This window comes from Malania oleifera, chromosome 7, assembly GCF_029873635.1.
Source record: "Malania oleifera isolate guangnan ecotype guangnan chromosome 7, ASM2987363v1, whole genome shotgun sequence".
Taxonomy (NCBI): Eukaryota; Viridiplantae; Streptophyta; class Magnoliopsida; order Santalales; family Ximeniaceae; genus Malania; species Malania oleifera.
In genome coordinates, this window is record NC_080423.1 from 13,171,518 (window position 1) to 13,192,339 (window position 20,822).

General features: G+C 34.7%; 2 protein-coding genes across 2 annotated transcripts; one reads left to right on the forward strand and one right to left on the reverse strand.

Moving 5' to 3' along the window:
• The first annotated feature begins 1,016 nt into the window (after positions 1-1,016).
• Positions 1,017-9,720, forward strand: LOC131160137 (uncharacterized). Its single transcript, XM_058115496.1, has 8 exons — positions 1,017-1,477; positions 1,622-1,727; positions 5,970-6,217; positions 6,664-6,825; positions 7,005-7,161; positions 7,389-7,531; positions 7,813-7,848; positions 8,300-9,720. The coding sequence occupies exons 2-8, from the start codon at positions 1,652-1,654 to the stop codon at positions 9,083-9,085; spliced, it is 1,608 nt and encodes a 535-aa protein (XP_057971479.1). The 5' UTR covers positions 1,017-1,477; positions 1,622-1,651; the 3' UTR covers positions 9,086-9,720.
• Positions 9,721-10,003: 283 nt separating this feature from the next.
• Positions 10,004-16,033, reverse strand: LOC131160138 (short-chain dehydrogenase ptmH). The gene is made up of 3 exons (XM_058115497.1): positions 15,561-16,033; positions 11,622-11,781; positions 10,004-10,545 (listed from the first exon to the last, which is right to left on the reverse strand). Exons 1-3 carry the CDS (start codon positions 15,901-15,903, stop codon positions 10,209-10,211), a joined length of 840 nt encoding a protein of 279 aa, XP_057971480.1. The 5' UTR covers positions 15,904-16,033; the 3' UTR covers positions 10,004-10,208.
• Positions 16,034-20,822: the final 4,789 nt, after the last annotated feature.

Sequence of the window (20,822 nt, forward strand, 5' to 3'; positions counted from 1 at the left end):
GTGACAACACCAGTGCTATTCAGATTGCTCATAATTTTGTCTTTCATGAATGCACTAAGCATATTAAAATTGATTGTCATCTTATACGTCATCATCTTCTCCTTGGTACCATCTCTCCCATTCATTTCCTCAACCATGTAATTGGTTGACACAAAGTCTCACACTATTTGTCGTTTCTAGTTTTTGCTTGGAAAACTCTTGATACTTCTCAGTTGGCCATCGTGAGTTTGAGGGGGATGTTAGATAATATCCTGTTTATTGTAATATGTTAGTTAAGGGACACTTTAGTCTTTGTATCATTATTAAGGTTAGGTTTATTCAATTGTATTCTATATATATATATATATATATATATATATATATATAAAATGCATAAATGCAATGACTTACTTTTGGCTTGCCTTTTATGCCACAAGTCTCCCTCTCTCTTTACAACTGAATCTCTTCCTCTCTTTTATATCTCTTGGATCATGAATCTTATCAAAAGTACTTCTACTTACATTTTAAACAATCTGATGTTACCTCGTGCATCACATCTCATTCAGTTTTTTGTTTAACTTGCATAATAGATAAAAGAGATTAAAATCTACAAGTGGTAGTAATTTTTTTATCAATTCGAACCTTATTTTGAATACACCTACTAATATTATTGTAGATTGTGATTTAATAAATGTTAAACATAAATTTGAATTATGATATCTTATACATAAAACACCTATGCATTTTGATTACAAGCTCTCATGAGGTTTGATAAAAAAAATTTAGTAAATGTAGAATCAATAAGTAAAAAAGCACTCTTAAAGTTTGATATATATATATATATATATATTTCTCCCGAGATCTAAAAAATTTCATGAACCTCTTATTGAAATTTTAGAAATCTTGAATTTTTTTCTCAATATTTTGAGTTTTTGGCCCTCTTTTTATTCATGGTTGATAAAAAAACGGTAATAATAATAATAACAATAGAAGAGGGAAAATCAAAACATAAATTTGGCGAAATGTAATAATGTGCTGATGATGCAAGGGTAACAAATAAAACTATAAAAACTCTCTGCAACTGTCTTCCTCTCTCCTCTGTTCCTCTCTCTCTCTCTCTCTCTCGAGCTCACCACCTTCGCTTACACGACTTGCTCTTCTCTCTCTGCAACAAGTAGAAACTTTTTTAGGGTTTCACGAACTCCCTTGTGCACTCTACAGCTTATCAAACCATATTCGCCTCGAAACTTCTGTCTTCGTGTGTTCCGCAACGCTCCCCGTTTTCCCCCCTTTCCTCTGTGACCGTGCTGGCATGGTTCCTTCATTTGTTTGCTTCGCCGGTGTCGCCCATGAGCATTGGTTCTAGGGTTTGCGCATGCGATTTTTTGTGTTTGTCTGCGCCCTCCATGTGCTCGATTCGGGGCTTGTCGTCTACTGGTCTAGAATTTGAAGATTGTTCTTGTAAATTCTAGGGTTCAAAGGTCGAAAACTTAATCAGGTTTGTGAAATTAGGGTTTTGTGATTTGATTATTTCCGTTTCCGTTATGGGTTTAGGTTTTTTTCTCACCTGAAGCTCGCGAAAGTCGGTGTTTTGGCATTTTTTATATATTGATTGATTGTTTATTTGAATTTTATTTTTTAGGGAGTGGTGGCACGGGGCGTGTGAGCTGGGATGAATAGTGTCTTCAGTGAACAGATACTGGCAGATAAGCTTTCAAAGCTCAACAGCACCCAGCAGTGTATCGAAAGTATCCTTTTTCCCCTAGTTCTATCTATCTATCTATCTATCTATCTATCTATCTATATATATATATATATATATATTATATTTTTTCTGAAAAATTTAATGGCTTTCGGAGTTCTTCGCTTGCAACAAAAAAAAGGAAAGCAGGGCATAATTTTCCCTTTGTTCTTTGCATTTTTGCTTTTGAGCAGTGCTTACCTTGTCTGTTTGATCCGCTCAATTTAAAAGTGTTTCATACTTTTATACCATATGTGAGTTTAATCTCATTAATGCTTATCCCAGCAAATAGAGTAAAATGGCATGAAAAACTGTAAACCTTTACATAATGGTTGCTTGTTCAGCAACCAGTAACATAAAATGCCTGGTTTTCTCGCTTGTGTGGCCTGCTTATTGTTAAAGACATGAACCTCTTCCAGCCTAATGCATTTTGCTATTTTCCTTTGATTATATATTAACTTTTCATATATTTTACCATTATTGTATTATAAATTCTCATTCTTGATAAGCCGTGGTTATCCAAAACATGAATTGTTGTGTATGCTGCTGAGTGCTGAATGGAAATGACCATGTGCATAACAGCATCTTGGGATTTTGAATGATGGGATTAGGCTTGTTTAGGCTGTCAAGTTGGAAAAATATAAGCTATGTCCAAATGTATATATTATGAAATATTCTTTAAACTTATTGAATATTTTTTGAGTGCATTATCTAAGAATGTTAAAGTTTCATGCAATGTTTCCAGGACTAAGCTTCAGAATTAAAATATTAATCAAAGTGATCATGTTTACCATGAATTTGATGCCTGGGTGAAGTATAATTTTATCAATTTCCCTTGTATGTGTATGTATTTTTATTTTTCCTGTTGTTTTTGTGCATATTTGGATATACTAGTAAATTTTCATTCACACTGCTCATGATTTCAACTTTCAAGTGAATTATATTGAAATTATCTAATTTTTAACATTGTTCAATTTTATTAATAAGTATAATTATCAAGTAGGAGGAAATTAAAGTTATATTTTGTAATTTATAGTATAGATAGATCATGTGATTTTTAAACAATTGACAGTATTTTGTCATAATTAAGTTTATTAACTAAAGTATCAACACTCGAAATTGTTTATTCCAATCTTATGTACTGTTAAATACACATTCCCTTTTCTTTGCACTAATTAAAATTTGATATTTATAACAGATAGTACATATAATTTTTCAAAAATTTAATCTTAGACTATGCGCCCGGCTACCTAATTTTATAAAGAAATAATTGAAATATAATCATGATATGATTAAATTAGATTGAATTATCTTATTTGAGAAGAACCTCTATACAGATCTATAGTGTAGTCTATGTAGTTTCAAATTTCAAACAATTTAATAAGATTTTTTAAAAGTAAATTATTCTGATTTGAATTAGAAGAACCTCTAATACAGATCTATAGTGTAGTCTATGTAGTTTCAAACAATTTGATAAGATTTTTTAAATTAAATTATTTCTGATTTTGATGTGCATATCATGAAGTTTCAACATTTTTGTATATAATTTAATATTTTTAGGAACAATAACAATTATTTTGTATTGACATTGCTATAAAAATTAATTATTTTTTATTGACATGTTATTCTTTAGAGAGATATTGGTACATATATACCTTTTTTGCTCTTAAGTTTTTCAGTTAAAATTTTGAGTGAAATTGAGAATTTCATTTTATTAGTCTGAACTGGTGTTTCCAGCTTGTAGATGTTCAGTTGACTTAGTTGACAGATGCTTTTTGTGAATTTTTTACTCTCGTATCAATTTATAAAATTTCATGGGTGGAATTGGAGCTTTTTAATTTGATTACTTTTTTTTTAGGAAGATGAATTTCATACGGAATACAAATTTTCCTTATTATGAATGATTAAAAGCATTAATTAAAATAGCATTATTGGTTGCGAAAGATTCATATGAGAGTATGCCAATATAATACTGTACTTAAGTTTTGCTATGTAAGGATATTTACCACAAGCAAATCTAAAAGATAAGGATATTTTTGCAAAATAGAACATTTCTTATGCATACATGGCATTTGGTTTTGCAGAATTTAGGCCAGCATCTAATTGGAATTCAGGTCCATGCCTGTTTGGGTTGTGTAAATGAGGGGCAGAATCACAATTTGGATGGAATGCTAAATTCCTCATTTATTGGATTTGCAATTTTGCCTCTCGCCAATGGGCACCCAATTCCACCTTTATGTATGGGCTTCTATGTAAGTAGTAGTAGCAGCAGTCATGAGTATATACTCCATCATTTGAGTTGGTCACCACCCATGTAAACCTGCATCCATGGCTGGCAGTTCACATTTCATTGGTTAATTTAATTTTTAAAACAATTTTTATTCTAAAAATTTTTCACAATGCAAAAAATGGGGCTTAATTGAAGTTCCTTATTAACAGGAATTTATGGACTATGGCTTATGTAACCTTTCATTTCTATGGTTATTTCACATGTATCCCAATGTAGTAATCACATACCAATCACGATTCACTTTTCCACTCTTGATTCAATTCCTACTTTGATTCCTTTCTGGGCTTTTGATTATATTCCAGCAACTAAATGTACTCTTAAAGGGTGACCCACATAAGGATATCTTTGAACAAGAAACTTACAAAGTGAGGGCATTTTAGTCAAACATAATGCTTTACTCCCTCAAGTCATTTTATTTTCTCTAGAAGTGTACAAAATATATGAATTAAGATCCATGTACATATATAAGGAGAACATTTCCCTCTTCTGTGTCATTTTTGAGTAATGTAATGTAGTCCTCATGCCAAATCTTGGATTTTATCTATTGTTGGGATTGAATGACTTCAAAGCCCTATTTTGGGATGCCAAATGATTCCTTAGAGGATTCAGGGTTAGGAAGCCATTTGGCACTCCTTTGAGGCCATTGACACATTTAGCTAGATTTAATGAAAAGGAGACAGGAGGATTCGGGGAGTGTAACATGGGCGAAGTATCATTTTTTAAAAAGTTGCAATTATGTTATGTATTGGTGACCTATCCATATACACACATGCGCACACGCATATATTTGTCTCAGTGATTTAATTACTGGTATTTTGTCTCTAGGTCACTAAATTTTAATGTCTTCAGACCCTAATGTTCCACATTATGGATACTTGAATTGCGTTGCTGTACTATGGTTACAATGCTTATGGACTCTAGACTGATTTGGTAGTATACTGAGGTTTTGGATGTTCATCCTCTACAGAAAACCAATTTAATTTGTGGTTGGTTTGACACCATCTATGCTTCTAACTTCTAGTCATGCACAATACTAGAAAAACTTCTTCACCCCCCCCCCCCCCCACCTGCCCCTTTTTTCTATAACTTCATCTTCATATTTTTTTGAGCTGACCGGTCAACCCTCAATGCGTTTTCCTTGGTTATTTGAGGTTAACTGTTCTCCCACTAATGATTTCCTGGATGAAGTTTTAAATCCTTTCATTATAATTCAATGCTTGTGATTCAGTGAGTTTATTCTTTCCCTTTTTACCACTTGGGACTTCCCATATCTGTCTGTTCTTGTATTTTATTGGTTACACTATTTGATTTATTTTTCAAGTTTAAATAAATCTGAAATATCAGTTTTCTTAATCCCCCTCCCCCCTAAAAAATGCAACTATTATCTTTCTCTTTGTATGTGTCCAATTTTGTAACTCTCATTTGTACCAATTTTCACTGTTCTTCCTACTTCATCTGCCATTTGTAGCTACTCCTGTTGCTTTATGCATTTATTTTGTGTTTGTTTTTTAATTTTTTTTTCCTTATTGGAGAAAGAAATTACATAATCTTCAAAAAGTGCTCGTATGCATCAATCTCTAGTTTTTGGTGCTTTATTTCTGTTTGACTGCATTGATGAGGACTAATTTTGATGGCCAACTGTCACTGAGTCAAGTTTGAAAGATCGCCTAATACTTGATCTACTATTCCAGACCATTTATTAATGTTGACTAAAGTCAACCTCAATATATTTGTTGTCCACACTTTTCCCAGTTTCAATATTAGCTTCTACACTGTTGCTGGATGAAACTTGAATTGTCAGAGTTAATATTTATTTCCTTGCATAATTTTTGCATTTGCAAGTTGAATTGTCTATGGAAAGTGGTGTTTGAAACCTGTTTCTTCCATCTATTTGTATTTTGATACTTAATTATATTGATGCTTCATGTGAGAGAGTTTGTTATCTTGACTTCCATATAGCATTGTCCCATTGGTGCATTTTTCACCGGAGCAAAGCAGAACTGGTTGTTACAACATGGGATAAACAGTTCCACAGTTCACAGATGGCCCAGAAAGTTCCCCTTTTGTACCTTGCAAATGACATCCTACAGAACAGCAAACGTAAAGGGAATGAATTTGTTAGTGAGTTTTGGAAAGTTCTTCCTGCAGCACTTAAAGATGTTGTTGAGAAAGGCGATGACAGCGGAAAGAGTGTGGTCTCCAGATTGGTATGTCCCGTATTCTTTTTCCCTCTGTAAATTTTCCGCAAGGTTTTGTAATTTTCACTCTATATTTTTCCTTTGTTTTTTGAATGATTAGTAAACATTATGTGGTAGTAGCTGCAAAGCATTGTTCTTTTAATATGTTTGAGGTTGAGAGTATTTTCCCATTGCAGTGTCTAATTTATAACCTTCATTTTGTCAGCATGGCTTGGGACATCCAGTCAATTGATGTCTTTTGGATTCTTGGCATGATGTAGGAAAACAAGCTTGACTGATATGTTAATGCAAGCTATGTAAAATGCCAGTGTGTTGACTGGGATTATCTAGACAGTATCTAGCTTATCAAATAAAAAAAAAAATAAAACCCTAGATGGTATGTAATAGTTTGAGAAAATTTGAAGAATGGATTTAGAGCCTTAAGCTTATTAAAATTGTGCTTGCATGCTTAATAGGTTAATATATGGGAAGAAAGGAGAGTATTTGGATCTCGTGAGGCGAGCCTCAAAGACATAATGCTTGGAGAAGAATTGCCTCCGCCGCTGGAGTTCAACAACAAAAAGCGTTCACGTTCTTCTGTGAGAATTGTGAAAAGGGATTCCCGTTCCATAAGAACGGTAAGAACAGTTGTATTTTTTGTTTTAGCTTTTGGTGTAAGAATAATCCCTTTTCCCTTTGTGTTATTTAATTTCACTCTACATTTCTGTATGTTGAATCATTTTTTAAAAATAGTTTGTATCTTTCTTCTGCATGTGGCATATAGCTCATCATGTACTTTAATTGCTTTGGAAACCAGAAATTGTCAATTGGAGGAACAGCAGAGAAAATAGTTTCGGCATTTCACTTGGTGCTTAGCGAACAGCCCAGTGAAGATGCAGAGATGAGTAAATGCAAGTCGGCAGTCCATCGTGTGAGGAAGATGGAAAAAGATGTTGATGTTGCCTGTGCTAATGGTAAGCTGACAGTGATATTCAGTTAAGATTTGTCTGTTGCATTTGCTGAGGAGTCCCCTGTAAGAATCATTTAGCATTTTCCGTCATTGCTTCTTTTTCTGCATGGCGCTCGAGCTTCATGGGTTGATGCTCCTGTGTCAAGCCAAAAACAAAAAAAAAAAAAAAGATGCTTCATGGTTGATGCTCAAGATATGCATTATCTCAAGCTTGCTTGCTTTGTTCTTCAGCAAAGGATCCAAATCGAAAAAATTTGGCCAAAGAGCTGGAGGAGGAAGAAAATGTTCTGAAGCAGTGTATTGAGAAACTTAAATTAGTCGAAGCAAATAGAATAGCCCTTGTAGCTCAGTTAAGAGAAGCTCTACATGAACAGGTACTTACTGCATCATTATTTTCATTGAATGTTGGACAGGTTTTAGTCAGGCCCTTTTGTTTGAGGGTTAAAAGGGAGGCCATTGCTTTGGATGGGGGTGACTCAAACCCATGAACTTGGGGGCCTACTAAGGCCTGGGTTGGGGCTGCCAGCACTGGCCAACCCTCTTCTCAGTTCTTTAGTCAAGCATTTTGCAATGAGGAGAATCTGCTTGATATTTTATGCATTTTTAATGTGGTTGTGCATGCAATTTTCTGTGCTAACTTTTCAAAATTCCTCAGGAATCTGAATTGGAGAATGTCCGCACACAAATGCAGGTATTTTAGCTTCTGACTTTACCCCTTGACATTCTTCTGCTCATTCCTTTCTACTGCTCGTTCCTTTCACTTATAAGTTATATGCACAAGCTTGTTGCCTGTTTGCCTGTTTGTTACGTGTACATGTTTCTTGCTTAACTACTATTTTGAGCATGCTTTCAATCATGCCGAACGTGGAGTTGATTTGTCGAAATATGAATTTTTTCGTAATTTGAAAGAGAATGGATTGCTTCTATGGGTGGGCTTACTGCCTGAAGCATCCTGAGTGGGGATGTTTTCTTGAAATTCCGTGTTCATATATTATTGCTGCCATATATTATTTTAATTGAAATCATGTTTCTCTGCTATGATGGTTTCATTTTAGCATAATTATTGTATATGTTATGAATGCAAGCCATTGACAGAATCATTTGTAAACATTACATGTTCACAAACACTTCAAAATATTCAGGTGGCTGAGGCACAAGTGGAGGAAGCTGGCAACATGCGCAACTGGCTGAATGATGAAAATTATGTTGCGGTTTCTAAACCTTCCACAACCACTGCTCCACCAACAAATGCAAATGCAAATGCAAGAGTACAAGCACAGAAGAGGACAGCTGCATCCATTGCAGCTGAGGTTGCAGACAAGCTTGCAGCTTCTAGTTCCTCTCGGTTAATCATGACTTCTGTTCTCTCGACATTTGCAGCTGAAGAAGCCAAGAATGCTGGTTTGACGAAGTCCTCTGCTGCTGCAAACTCTTTCACAACAACGATGCCTGTGAGCAATTCAATGTCAAAACCTGAAAAAATAAAGCAAATTCCAGATTCCAATGCTTTTATACCATCACAGCCTCTCCCTGTGCCAAACCATCCATATCAAGCCGTTTTGGTATCCCAACCAACAATGCCCAGCCAGGCTCCGGCTGCTCAAGCTCAATACCATTTACTGCCAAACCCATCGTCTCAGCAGTATATGCAACCCACAGGAGGAATCATGAACCCATATGGTTATGGTAGCATTCCGCCCTTGCCACCAGGGCCGCCACCCCCAGCCCAAATGGTGAGTCCTATTGTGCCTTTAACTCAGCAGTCCCTGCAAATGGTGGGTCAGCAGCAACCTATTCCTTTGGCCCAGCAGCCCGTAGCATTGACACAGTCACAACCAGTAATGTTAACTCAGCAGCCGCCACCAGCAGCTCCTAGTTTCCGGCCGCTGCAGCCTCCTTCAGCAGTGTACTATAGTCACCCGCAATGATGGAAATTCTGAGTTGGCAGGCAATTCTGACAATGTGACCTTGTTCTTTGGCAGAAGCATTTTTCGAGGGAATTTCTTAATTTTGTTTGTGCAATATGCCTTTGTTAAAATACAACACATCGATATTCTGACAATAATCTGCACCCGAGGAGCAACCTAAGACGCAGGTGAAGGATATCGATTGTCTTTTTCATCCAGTTAGAAATATGAGCGAAAGAATACTGTTTTGTAGGCCTCTATTGTGGTGCAGTCATGTTCCCCGACCTTACTCTGCCCTTGTCAAGTATACCCTTGAAATCATGGTTTTCGGACTATGCACAAGCTTTGTATGTGCATGCTACATGGGAGGAAAAGGCGTTGCCTTCATTGGTTGATCTACGAGCATCTCGGCTGCTAGGTGTTGATCTCCTGGCTTTTGAAATCCAGTCAGCTTGTCATCTCCGCTCAACTCTGGAACCAAATGGTATTAATTTCTTTGTTTCAGTGCCACAGGTTCCATTGTATTTTGCAAGTCTCTACTTGGGGCAATAATTTCTGCCAAGTTAAATCGTATTATCTTAGCATGGTGAGCCAAAGCCAGGTTTGAGACGCAAAGCAACCCCTTAAATTGGGGTTATAGTGAAGTTAACCCTTCATATTTCTTTCTTGTGCTCTGCCATACAAAAAAAATGACAAAATCCAATTAGAACGAATACTGTAATGCCGTCTTTATAAAATGGGTTGAAAAATTAATATAGTTTTCACAGAATGGAATGACATGAAGATAAAAATAAATATAAATTCAATTTTATTATGTAATAAATACTAAAGTTCGATTCTTGTATGCTCTGTGGAGTTGAGATTTGAGGACCAAAATTTGATTCGTTTGTCCAAATGCAATTTAATGCCGCAAGGCCAGATTAAAAAAGAACTGCAGGCTTCGAACTAAAGATTTAGCATCCCATTCAATGTGGAATCCTACAAGATCAAGGCAATTAACATTGCATGTTGGTTTATTTCTGAAATACACTATATTTAAGTTGAGCCACAGTTCATCTAGACAATATATGGGCATGGTATGATGAGCAAAATACACAGGAGTGTAACAAAATACAGGCGAGATCAACTTTGGCCGATAAGACTTTCAGCATTTCATAACAGTCCTCAAAATGAAGTCCTTGAGGAAGAGTGGTAGATAATACATGATTGCCATTATGGTGGAAGTACGGCCGTACGAAAACCATGCTGGTGGCTTCTTCCTCAATATGGTAGCTACAGTCTTCTTCGCAAATTCTTCGGTAGGGGTTGAGTTGGGACCTTGTGAGAAGGTTGCTCTAGCTCGAATTGCAGCTTCAAATGGCTTATACAGCTTCCACTCGGGCATCTGGTTGTAGCTGGCCAAGGCTGAGTTTCCTATGTTTGACCTAATAGCTCCTGGGACAACAGTAATGACATCGATCCCAAAATTCTTGAGTTCCAACCTGTTGACATGGAAAAATGGTATAAAAATCATAATAATCAAACGTAAGAAGTTGCCAAAGTAAGCCCCAAAGCTAGCAGGCTTGTGAAAAATCCCATGCATGGCTCTAGCCGGGGAACATTTGAATTTTACATTTATTAAAACTAGTCCAGTATTTTGTGACACACCACCTGCCAAATTGAGAGAGGCCATTGTATATAGGGAAATAAATGTCTGTTAAATTTATCAATTATTGCATGGAGAGTTCAAAGTTCAATGTTTGTTTCAGTGATTCTAAGATGTAATGAATGCTGCCACCTTAAAATATTGGTTCTCATGTTATGTATATATGAGGAGACTAACAAACATTATTATTATTATTATTTTACCTGTTTTGGTTTTACATTCTCTATTGTTTTTTTTTTTTTAAACCAGGAAATTTTCTGTTCAGGTAGAGAATTTATTTGAGAGACAGAAAATATATTGTATATTTTGTGCTTTTTCCTTCGATAAAACTTACCCAAAAAAGGGGCCTTGCAAATTCTGTTTGAAGTTCAGATCCAAATTAAATCAGATCTGTCTTTGCAACTTACTGCAGCAAGGAAATATAGCATTTGTTGGCCGTAATATGGGAGATTATTGTTTCATCGTTTACACTGCTCAAACTCAGGTTTATAAACTCTGATATTAGATAATGATACAAGTAAAAAGGCATAAAAAGAGCCAGATAAAATTAGGTCATCCAATGAATTTCAGTTATAGAAGATTTCTGTGGCAGTGCTTCCCATTAGGGCAAGATGGATTTTGTTTTCTGCTAACATTCTAATATGCATTTTCATCAGCAAAATACTTCCATGCAGCAAATAAGAAATGAAAACAATCCACGTACTTGGCCACATCAATTGGCCTACATGAATATGATACTAGGCGCACACATGCACGTATCTATTTTTCCCTGGTGTTATTTTTATTTTTTCAGCCACCAGTGGGTTGTGGTGTCCATTTGTTTAAATAATGATAAAAAAGTTCCTGCATGTCATCAATCTAGTAAGATTCTACTGCCAAACAAGAGTCATGCGGAGACTGAATCATGCAAACCTCAAGGTATCACTTAAAGAATGAAGAGCAGCTTTGGATGCAGAATAACCACCAGCCCACGGTCCAGGTCCCAAAGCAATAACACTTCCAACATTTACTATCCTTCCCTTTCTCCTAGATACCATGTGAGGTACCACGGCTTGAACCAATCTCATGGAACCTATGCATGCACATAATGTTAGAAGACGAATACAAAGAAGATTAGTAACGCGCACAGGCATAGCCTCTCCGCATTTGGTTGCAACAAGTACCAGACTTCTTGATCATGCAATCAATTCCTCTCAAGTAGACAAAAAGAATAAAATAAAATAAAAGCTCAAAAATTCATTTAAAACAAAGGATAGTCTGCAACAGATGATATGAGCATCAATTGTCCAAGTCTCAATGGACATCCAATTTTCATTGGCATCGACTACAAAGAACCTATGAGTTCATCAGCTCAGCAAAATAATGTGAATTCTGTGCTCCTAAGAACACAATTAATTTGTTCATAGGATGATTTTTTTAAATAATTAATTTGTTCATGAGATGATATAACAATTATTTCATGAGTTAGAGAGCTTCGAGAATGATTTTTGAGTGCAAATTCGGAAATATGAATGAAATGCCAGCACATCAACCCAATTATCCTGGTTAGCAACCTAAACTCAATTCCAGTCATGGCCTTATATGCATTTTCAGGTTTAGTTCTCACATGACTTGGTATACAAACAAGCCAAGCCAACTCATAGGCTGCTCTAGCAACAAGTAGCAAGCTCTGAATAAAATTGTGTTGGCTCAAATTATTTCATGAATAATCCTGAACAAACTTCCAGCAGGCCGCAGACTCAAGCAAAGCTGAGTGACTCAGCATTTCTTACATTCTTGGATTAATAAAGAGCCTATCAATCTGGCGTTGATCATGGTTCAAAGTGAGGATGGCCCATTTATTTCACTAACAAGCCTTTACAAACCTATACTTTAATCGCAAGCAAAGTTTAAGCAGCTTGGTTTGTCAGCACTCAGCAGCCAATATTTGAGAACTTTGGGTCTTAGAACAATGTGAGGAATTTGGCAAAATAAACTATGAGAATAGGAGAGACTTGTATTCATGAGAGTGAATACTTGACTTTTTTCTTTGGGGGGGGGGGGGAATAGAACATTAAAGCAGTCTGAAATTTCTGAATGCAATGATAAAGCTTTGATCAAAATGGCTAGCAACCATACTATACCCTACCCACGTCCTAGTTTCAAAGATAGTTTCAATTCAAGCTCAAGGCTTGCATTTTAGTCTGCAGGGAATAATTTGGCTTCTCCTTACTTCCTGGATCAAGCCAGGCAATTCTCTTCTGCCTCTCTTTGCGCTTTACTTTGTGATTGAATTGAAGTGATGAGGTTGCAACGAAGGAAGTAGGTCTCCTATTCAAATGCTTTACCTCCCTCAAAAAATGACTGTCTTTAAAGCCAGAACAGATTGTGCTTACAACAATACAGTACTTGCATAATATTTCCAAGAAGGAAACCATTATGCTAAGAAACTTAAGCTAAAATTATGGTGATCCTCCCATTCAAATGAGGTATATGTTGCAATTATGTTAAGAAAAATAGTCCACACAATGTAATCAGAGAATTGTTGAAAGCAAAAATATAGCAAAACATTTGCATAAAAAAAAAAAAGATGAGAACAAGACGAGTAGGAAAACATGCTACCTATGCAGATTCATGGAACAATAAACCAAGCACCAGGTGCAAAGCATAATGTAAAGGTCTCAGACCCAATGACATGATAATGTTACATGCATAAACAGGAGATAGGGATGTGAGGAATAACATTAATTGTTTTTGGACTTCCTGTTCAACACTCCCAACAAAATCCTAGAGAGAAGTTTACTAACTAAACCATAATATATATATTTTTTCATTACAACAACTCATTAATATATGTCCCTGACATGAATGACTCAGTTACAGTAAAACAAGCATATAATAAATCCAAAATACTCAAGTTTGTAGCTTACTAGTAGAACACAGTGTACACTATCCCCACTATTATGTTTGGTGTAAAATTTTTGAATAGCTTTTGATTGGGCTCTTTCAATTACCTCTGTTGTTAGAACTCTACTGGGTGTTTCTTTTGCACATTAAACAAATATTTATTAATCTTAATGGCTTAAGCACAGAAGGCACTGGGACAAGGATAGCCTGCCATAACAAGGCAATAATTTTTCATGCCATGATGTTTAGTTACCAAATATTAAACTTCTAGCATGTAACAAATCAAGGACAGATGATCTAGATGCAGGCAGAAGATAAATTTGCATTCAATACATAAATGGCATAATATTGATGTTAGATTACCACTTTACCTAAAAGCTTAAGTTATTAGGTTGTGGGCTAACAATATATATGAAGCTTTAACACTCCCCTGTACGTGCAGTCCAACAACATATGAAGAGATAAACAAACAATAAATACACATTACAGGGAATAAAATTAATTTTTAAACACCATACAATAAATGCGAGCAACAAGACTAGAACCAAGACCTCCTGGCAACCAGCTCTGATACCTTGTTAGGTTACCACTTCAACTAAAAGCTTAAGCTATCAGGTTGGGGGCAAAAAATGTACATCAAGCTTTAATAGTTTCAATGCATATAAAATATTTTTAGTTTTTTGGCTACAATTAGGTTTGAGTTTTTATCCTAAATTAGGGTGGGCAATAGAAAAATTTATACTCCAGGAAATATGAAATACTGTAACTCCATGTGTCTCATATCAAATTTTACAGCTTAACCAGCATAAGATAAAACTGCTACTAAGGACTCATCCAAATTTCTTTCTAATTTCTAGGAGCAGCATATATAATCTGAAAATCTAAATATGTGTACATACAAACACCCAGATCAACTGAAGTATTCAAGTTCAATGTTCAAAACAGGATATCACAAGGATGACAAATTTCAACCAGATTAAGAAACTAGAGACAGCTGCAAAATTCAAAAATAAAAATACTGCTAACTGAGAGAGAGAGAGAGAGAGAGAGAGAGAGAGGAACCTTTGTAAATTTAGTCCTGATATGCCTGTAACTTTAATAACTTTTATGGCACTGTGTGACAACAGGTCAACATGGTCATAGGGTTTTAAATTTTAAATGGCTGACAACTATTACAATAGTTGCACTAAATGACAGACATGATACCAAGACACAAAGTTCCACCTAGAGAGCTTTAATATTAGAAGCTGAAATAAAAAGCTATAAAGATCCATGACAGAAGGAAGCTGATATATGATACATATTCTACTCATTAATTAAAGTTATGGTGAACTTTGGCGATGCCATTCCAGCTAGCCAGAGCAAGATAATACTTGGTAGGTGATTCCTATACACCAAAATAATTGTCTTTAGAAAGGTTTAAAAAAATAGACAACCAGGAGAAAACTCAGATTCGAAGGCCTATGGCTCAAAAGAACTTGATCTTTTGTGCATTCTACTTTTAACTTGCATCATAAATAGTAATAACTAGAATGCATTTTTTTTTTTTAAATATAGAAAAAGAAATTCATCAAGAAAAGAAGAATGTGCTTAGAGGATGAGGACTCCTCATAAACAAAAAAGATACAGAAGAAGCTATTATAAAAAGAATCCAATACTAACAAAACAGCCAAATTATTAGAACAAACAGAAACAGGGCCGAACTTTTAACATTTGCAGAGAACAAACAAAAACAGGGTAATCATAAAATTTGACCATTTTCTTGTGCCGTGCATACTACCCCAACATATGCCATTTTGCAACCTAGAGTAAAAAGGCCAAAAATCTAAAAATAAAAAAACAAATAGGCAGAAAAAAAAAATGGCAGAACTAAAGAGAGAACAGATTTGAATTTAAGCACACTAACTGACAAGGAATAAAAAGAAAGAAAGAAAGAAAGAAAAATGAATGGGCAGATAAGGTTACCGAAAACATTGGTGTTGAATGCGTGTTGGAGGTTTGAAAGGGGGATCTCAGCGAGAGGGCCAATACACTGGACTCCGGCGTTGTTAACCAGAGTGTCTAAGCGACCGAACTTCTCAAGAACGGTGGAGAAGACATGGTGGACGCTTTCGTCGGAGAGAACGTCCAATTCTTGGAGAAAGAAGCAGGGGTCGTCATGGAGGTCGGCCATGGATGCCAGAGATCTGGCGGTGGCGACGACGACGCAGTTGTGGGAAGCGAATGCGCGGGCCAGGGCGTTGCCTATGCCGCCGCCGGAGCAGCCGGTGATCAGCACCACCTCCCTGTCGTAGCAGGAGTCCTCCATTTGCAAAGAGCGGTGACGTTCCCGAAGCGAACTAGACAAAAATAAAGAATGCCAATAGAGACAGCAGCAGACTCGTCTCTGCTCTTGCTACAGTAAGTACGTAAGAAAAAGAATGCGCCGCCCCACAGGGCCACACCATACGTTCCTCGCGTTATTTGGAAGGTTGAAATTCAAAAATAAGATTTAAATTTTGGTGAATTTAATTAAATAAAGTATATTATAAAATTTTATTAAGCTTTGTATTAGTTTACGTAATTCAATTTATACTCGTTTCTATTTTTTTTGTGCATAAAAATTACAATACAGGGCATGTTGGGTTCGAAAAAATCTATACATATGCAATTCAAAGAAAAGAGATGTTTAGAAAATTTAAAATAAATTATTTAGGTAATTACATTGCTATGATCGAAAGGATATCTAATTAGCTATGCTCATATTCAGTTGGTCACAAGAAATAAATTGAAAACTTCATGCAACTCAAGCCTACCTAGTGCAGCAGTTGAGACGTAACCTCAAAGCATTGTGATTTTTCTTTCTCTCTTTAATTCTAAAGTACGAATCAACCCATAATTGCTCTGAGCCATTAATTAATAAAGTGTATGAATACCAATTTTAAATAATAATTTTCGCATAAATGCATATGTATTATGTTTGGAGAAATTTTAGATTTGGATAAGATATAATATAAAATTGCATTGAAATTTATTCAAATCGATCAAAATCCAAATTCAAGACCTACAACCCTTACTCCCATGATAACATAGTTAATAAAATCAAACATAATTTTTTGCCCATTAGTTGTGTGAATGCATATCATGACATGTATAATGCATATATAAGAAATATTAGATGTGTCTAACTAGGCCAGCTCAAGTGGTAAGGGTGATCTTGTGACTTTAGAGACCCGTCGATGAATTATCTAGGGTGCGTCAATGGACGGGCGGCCTTCACCCTTCCAGGTTTGGTGCCGCACCATAGTGTTCAATATGGCGTAATAGTGGCTGGAGTCCCCGGGTTATAAAAATAAAAAAATAAAAATTATGTCATTAAAGGACTAGAGTATGGTAAAATAACATTATAATATTTGTGGCATCCTTTGCGGGGACATACATTAGGCAAAATCAAAGCCTAGATCTCGATTAAATCTGTCTACAAAAAAAGAAAATGAAATTACAAAATAATGTAGCACTATTAGACAAAAGAGAATAAAAAAATATATATAAGACAAAATTAACTTTCAAATTAGCTTAAAAAAGTGCACAGATAGAAATAAGTTCGGTCTTGAGCAAACTTTTGCAAAAATGTGCACGTATTAACATCTCTTATATATATATATATATATATATATATATATATATATATATATATATATATTAAATGAAATGGATTACATTAGCGTATTTAAAAATATAAGAAAAAAGAGATATTATTTTTAATTAAATGGGTAATTTATCGATCCATGTTTAAATGGATAGGGTTATAAAATAGGTCAAACAATTTTACGTAAAGTCAATCGTAATTGAGTAAATGGATAATCGGTAACTTGACTCATTTTGATCCATACCTACTTTCTAATTAATTTATCACTAAAAAACTTTAACATGCAAGCTCCAAATTTCGATCCGACAAAATCTTACATGCAATAGGGGCATCATGTGAGATTTACGGGACCTATTTTTAGGACTAGTTAATGGGCACGTGCATAAATTTTAGAAAAATAATAAAATTTTACATAAATATATTATAGCAAAGTTATTTTAAATGGTAAGAAATAATTGAACTAAATTTCATGCCCGCACATTCATTACATAACAAATAGAAAAATTATATATTTATTGGATGAATTCATCAAGGTATAAAACTAAAATATGAAAAAAAGTATATTATTTGAGAATGGAAGAATAATAAATAACATTATTATATTTATGGCATTAGTTAATAGTTCAAATAACATATACGTATACATGTTCTATAAATACATCTAACATTTCATGACAATGACAAACAAAATCTCACAAGAATAAGTTTTACACACATATATATTTTCTAATTTTTCTAAATTAAATATTATATATATTTTGTATCTTTTGTTTCTCTCCTAAACTAATATATGCTCTCTCTCTCTCTCTCTCTCTCTCTCTCTCTCTCTCTTAACTTGATAAAATAGTATTGTATACTTACGACAATATTTATAATTTAAATATCATATGCCTACACCAAATAAAATTTGTATAGTAAATATACCTAAAATTCATGGAATCATATCATTACTTCCAACAAATGACTTCTACATATGGATTTTTTATTATTTGATAATTCATAAAGTTCAAATCATTACATTCATTAAATAGATTGTTATGTTTGGTATTCATTAACCCTTTTCTTTTGAGTTTTTTTTTTGAAAATTTTAAATTTTTAATCATAAAAACGTAATCGTACGATTATAGAGAATTATTTACATAAATGTGTTGACCGACTTATGGAAAGTCAGTTCTCGTTCAAAATACTCAAACGATCACTGATCATTCCATCGCGTTAACAAAGTAGGATTTGAGAGTCAGTGCTGCGTTGCTTTATTGCCAGCAAAATCGGCTCATGGAAAGTTGGTAAACTATTTATAAATTGACTTTTTGTAAGTCAGTTATGTGTATAGAAATCAACTTATGGAAATTCGATTTCTGTTTCCCCCTTCCTCAGCCGCTCCCTACTTCCTCCTCTATGCAAATGAGTTTGTAGTTTGCTTCTCCCTCCTCCCCGCTGCTGCTTCTCTTTCTCCTCACTTTCTCTCCTCCAACGGTCATTGAACACTATAGAAGTAGGCTGTCAATGAATGTTTTCACTAAGAAGAAGAAGCATTCCACTAGTATAAATTCTCATCATCTTCAAATTTGGTAATCCAAAAATATCCTCTCCCAATTTGAACTTCTCTCTAATTTTGTGTTAAGTGTTATAGTAGATGCAAGCGTATGGAGTTTGAGCTTTGATTTCTGACATTTGTTTCATTGTTCTTAAGGAATTCTATGATTAGGGTGCATGTGTGTTAATATATTTCTTAAAACTAAGGTTTACGTATGTGAAGTAAGATTTGTTTATTATTATTTTGATTTAATCATAATATTTATTATTGTGCATAATTTTGCATTATTTGATTACACATGAAATTATTTGTTTTAACTTTGATCATATACTATGAATGATTAAAGGTAAATATATCTAAAACTCTAAAATTATTAATGTAGTTAATAGATAATATATTATGTATTAATAACATAAATAAATTAATATGTCTATACTACAAAAAAACAGGTTTTTTGTGACAAAAGTATTAGTGACAAATTCAATTTCATCACCAAAAGTGGGTATTAGTGACGGTTTCAGCAACTGTCACCAATACAACACTATTAGTGATGGTTTTAAAACCGTCACAAATACTTTCATCACCAAAAACTAGTTTTCCCGCTCAAACGATCGCGGGAAACCATTTTTCGCACGAAAAATATCTCAGGAAATTATTAGCAATGATTCTGGACTATTCGTGACGAATTCAATCCGTCACTAAAAGTCACTTATTAGTGACGATTAAGTAATCGTCACTTATAGTATTTATTAATAAATAAAAATAATATAGTTAACATTATTAGTGACGGTTGGGGAGATTCGTCACTAATAATATGGTACTAGTGACGGTTTAGATTTGTCACTAATAGTGTTTTCATTTAAAAAAATATAAAAATAATTTAGTTAACACTATTAGTGACGATTGGGAAGATTTGTCACTAATAATAGGATATTAGTGATGGTTTAGATTTGTCACTAATAGTGTTTTTATTTTAAAAAAATTTAAAAATAATTTAGTTAACACTATTGATGACGGTTGGGGAGATTCGTCACTAATAATATGGTATTAGTCACAATTTAGATTTGTCAATAATAATTTTTTTATTAAAAAAATGTAAAAATAATATAGTTAACACTATTAGTAACGGTTGGGGAGATTCGTCACTAATAATAGGATATTAGTGACGGTTTAGATTCGTTACTAATAATTTTTTTATTAAAAAAATATAAAAAAATATATAGTTAATACTATTAGTGACGGTTGGGGAGATTCGTCACTAATAATAGGGTATTAGCGACGGTTTAGATTCGTCACTAATAGTTTTTTTATTAAAAAAATGTAAAAATAATATAGTTAACACTATTAGTGACGGTTTAGATTTGTTACTAATACCCATAAATATATTTACTCGCACCGCTTGGGTTTCCCCCAATCTCCCTCATTTCCCTCATTTCCCTATTTGTTTCCTACTCTTCTCCCCTCGATCCTCCTTCTTTTCCTCCTTCCTTTCCTTGATCAGTTTCCCTCCTTCCCTCCTGATCCTCCTCTCTTCGTTGCAGCCCCAGCGCCTCATCGTCGCCGTTCGTCGCAGCCCCTCACTCGTCGCCGTTCGCAAAGCCCCTCGTCCATCACTGTCACAGCCGCTCGTCGTCGCCATTGTAGCCCCTCACTGCCATAGCCCCTCATCGTCGCTGTCGCAGCCCCTCGCTGTCGCCGTCACAGCCTCTCCCCGTCAATTTTAGTGCTCGACAATACCCACAAGGTTCGAATTCCTCTTCTGCCTCATTCCTCTCTTTTCTTCTATGCTCCACAGGGTCAAGAAGCAAAAAAAAAAAAAGTCAGATTCTTAATTGATTTACCCTTTCCTGTTCTCATAATTGTTAGTTATGTGCTTGGTCTAATATCTTATTAAAATTGTTACTGTGTAAGTCTCCACCCCTATAAAATTTTCTATTATTCGAAATCCTAAGTAGGAGATTCAAATGTTCCATATATAGTACTTGAATACATAAATTATGTCTCCACAGAAATCATAATAATATTTCTAAGAGATAATCCAGAAGTTGGCCTACTGAATGTG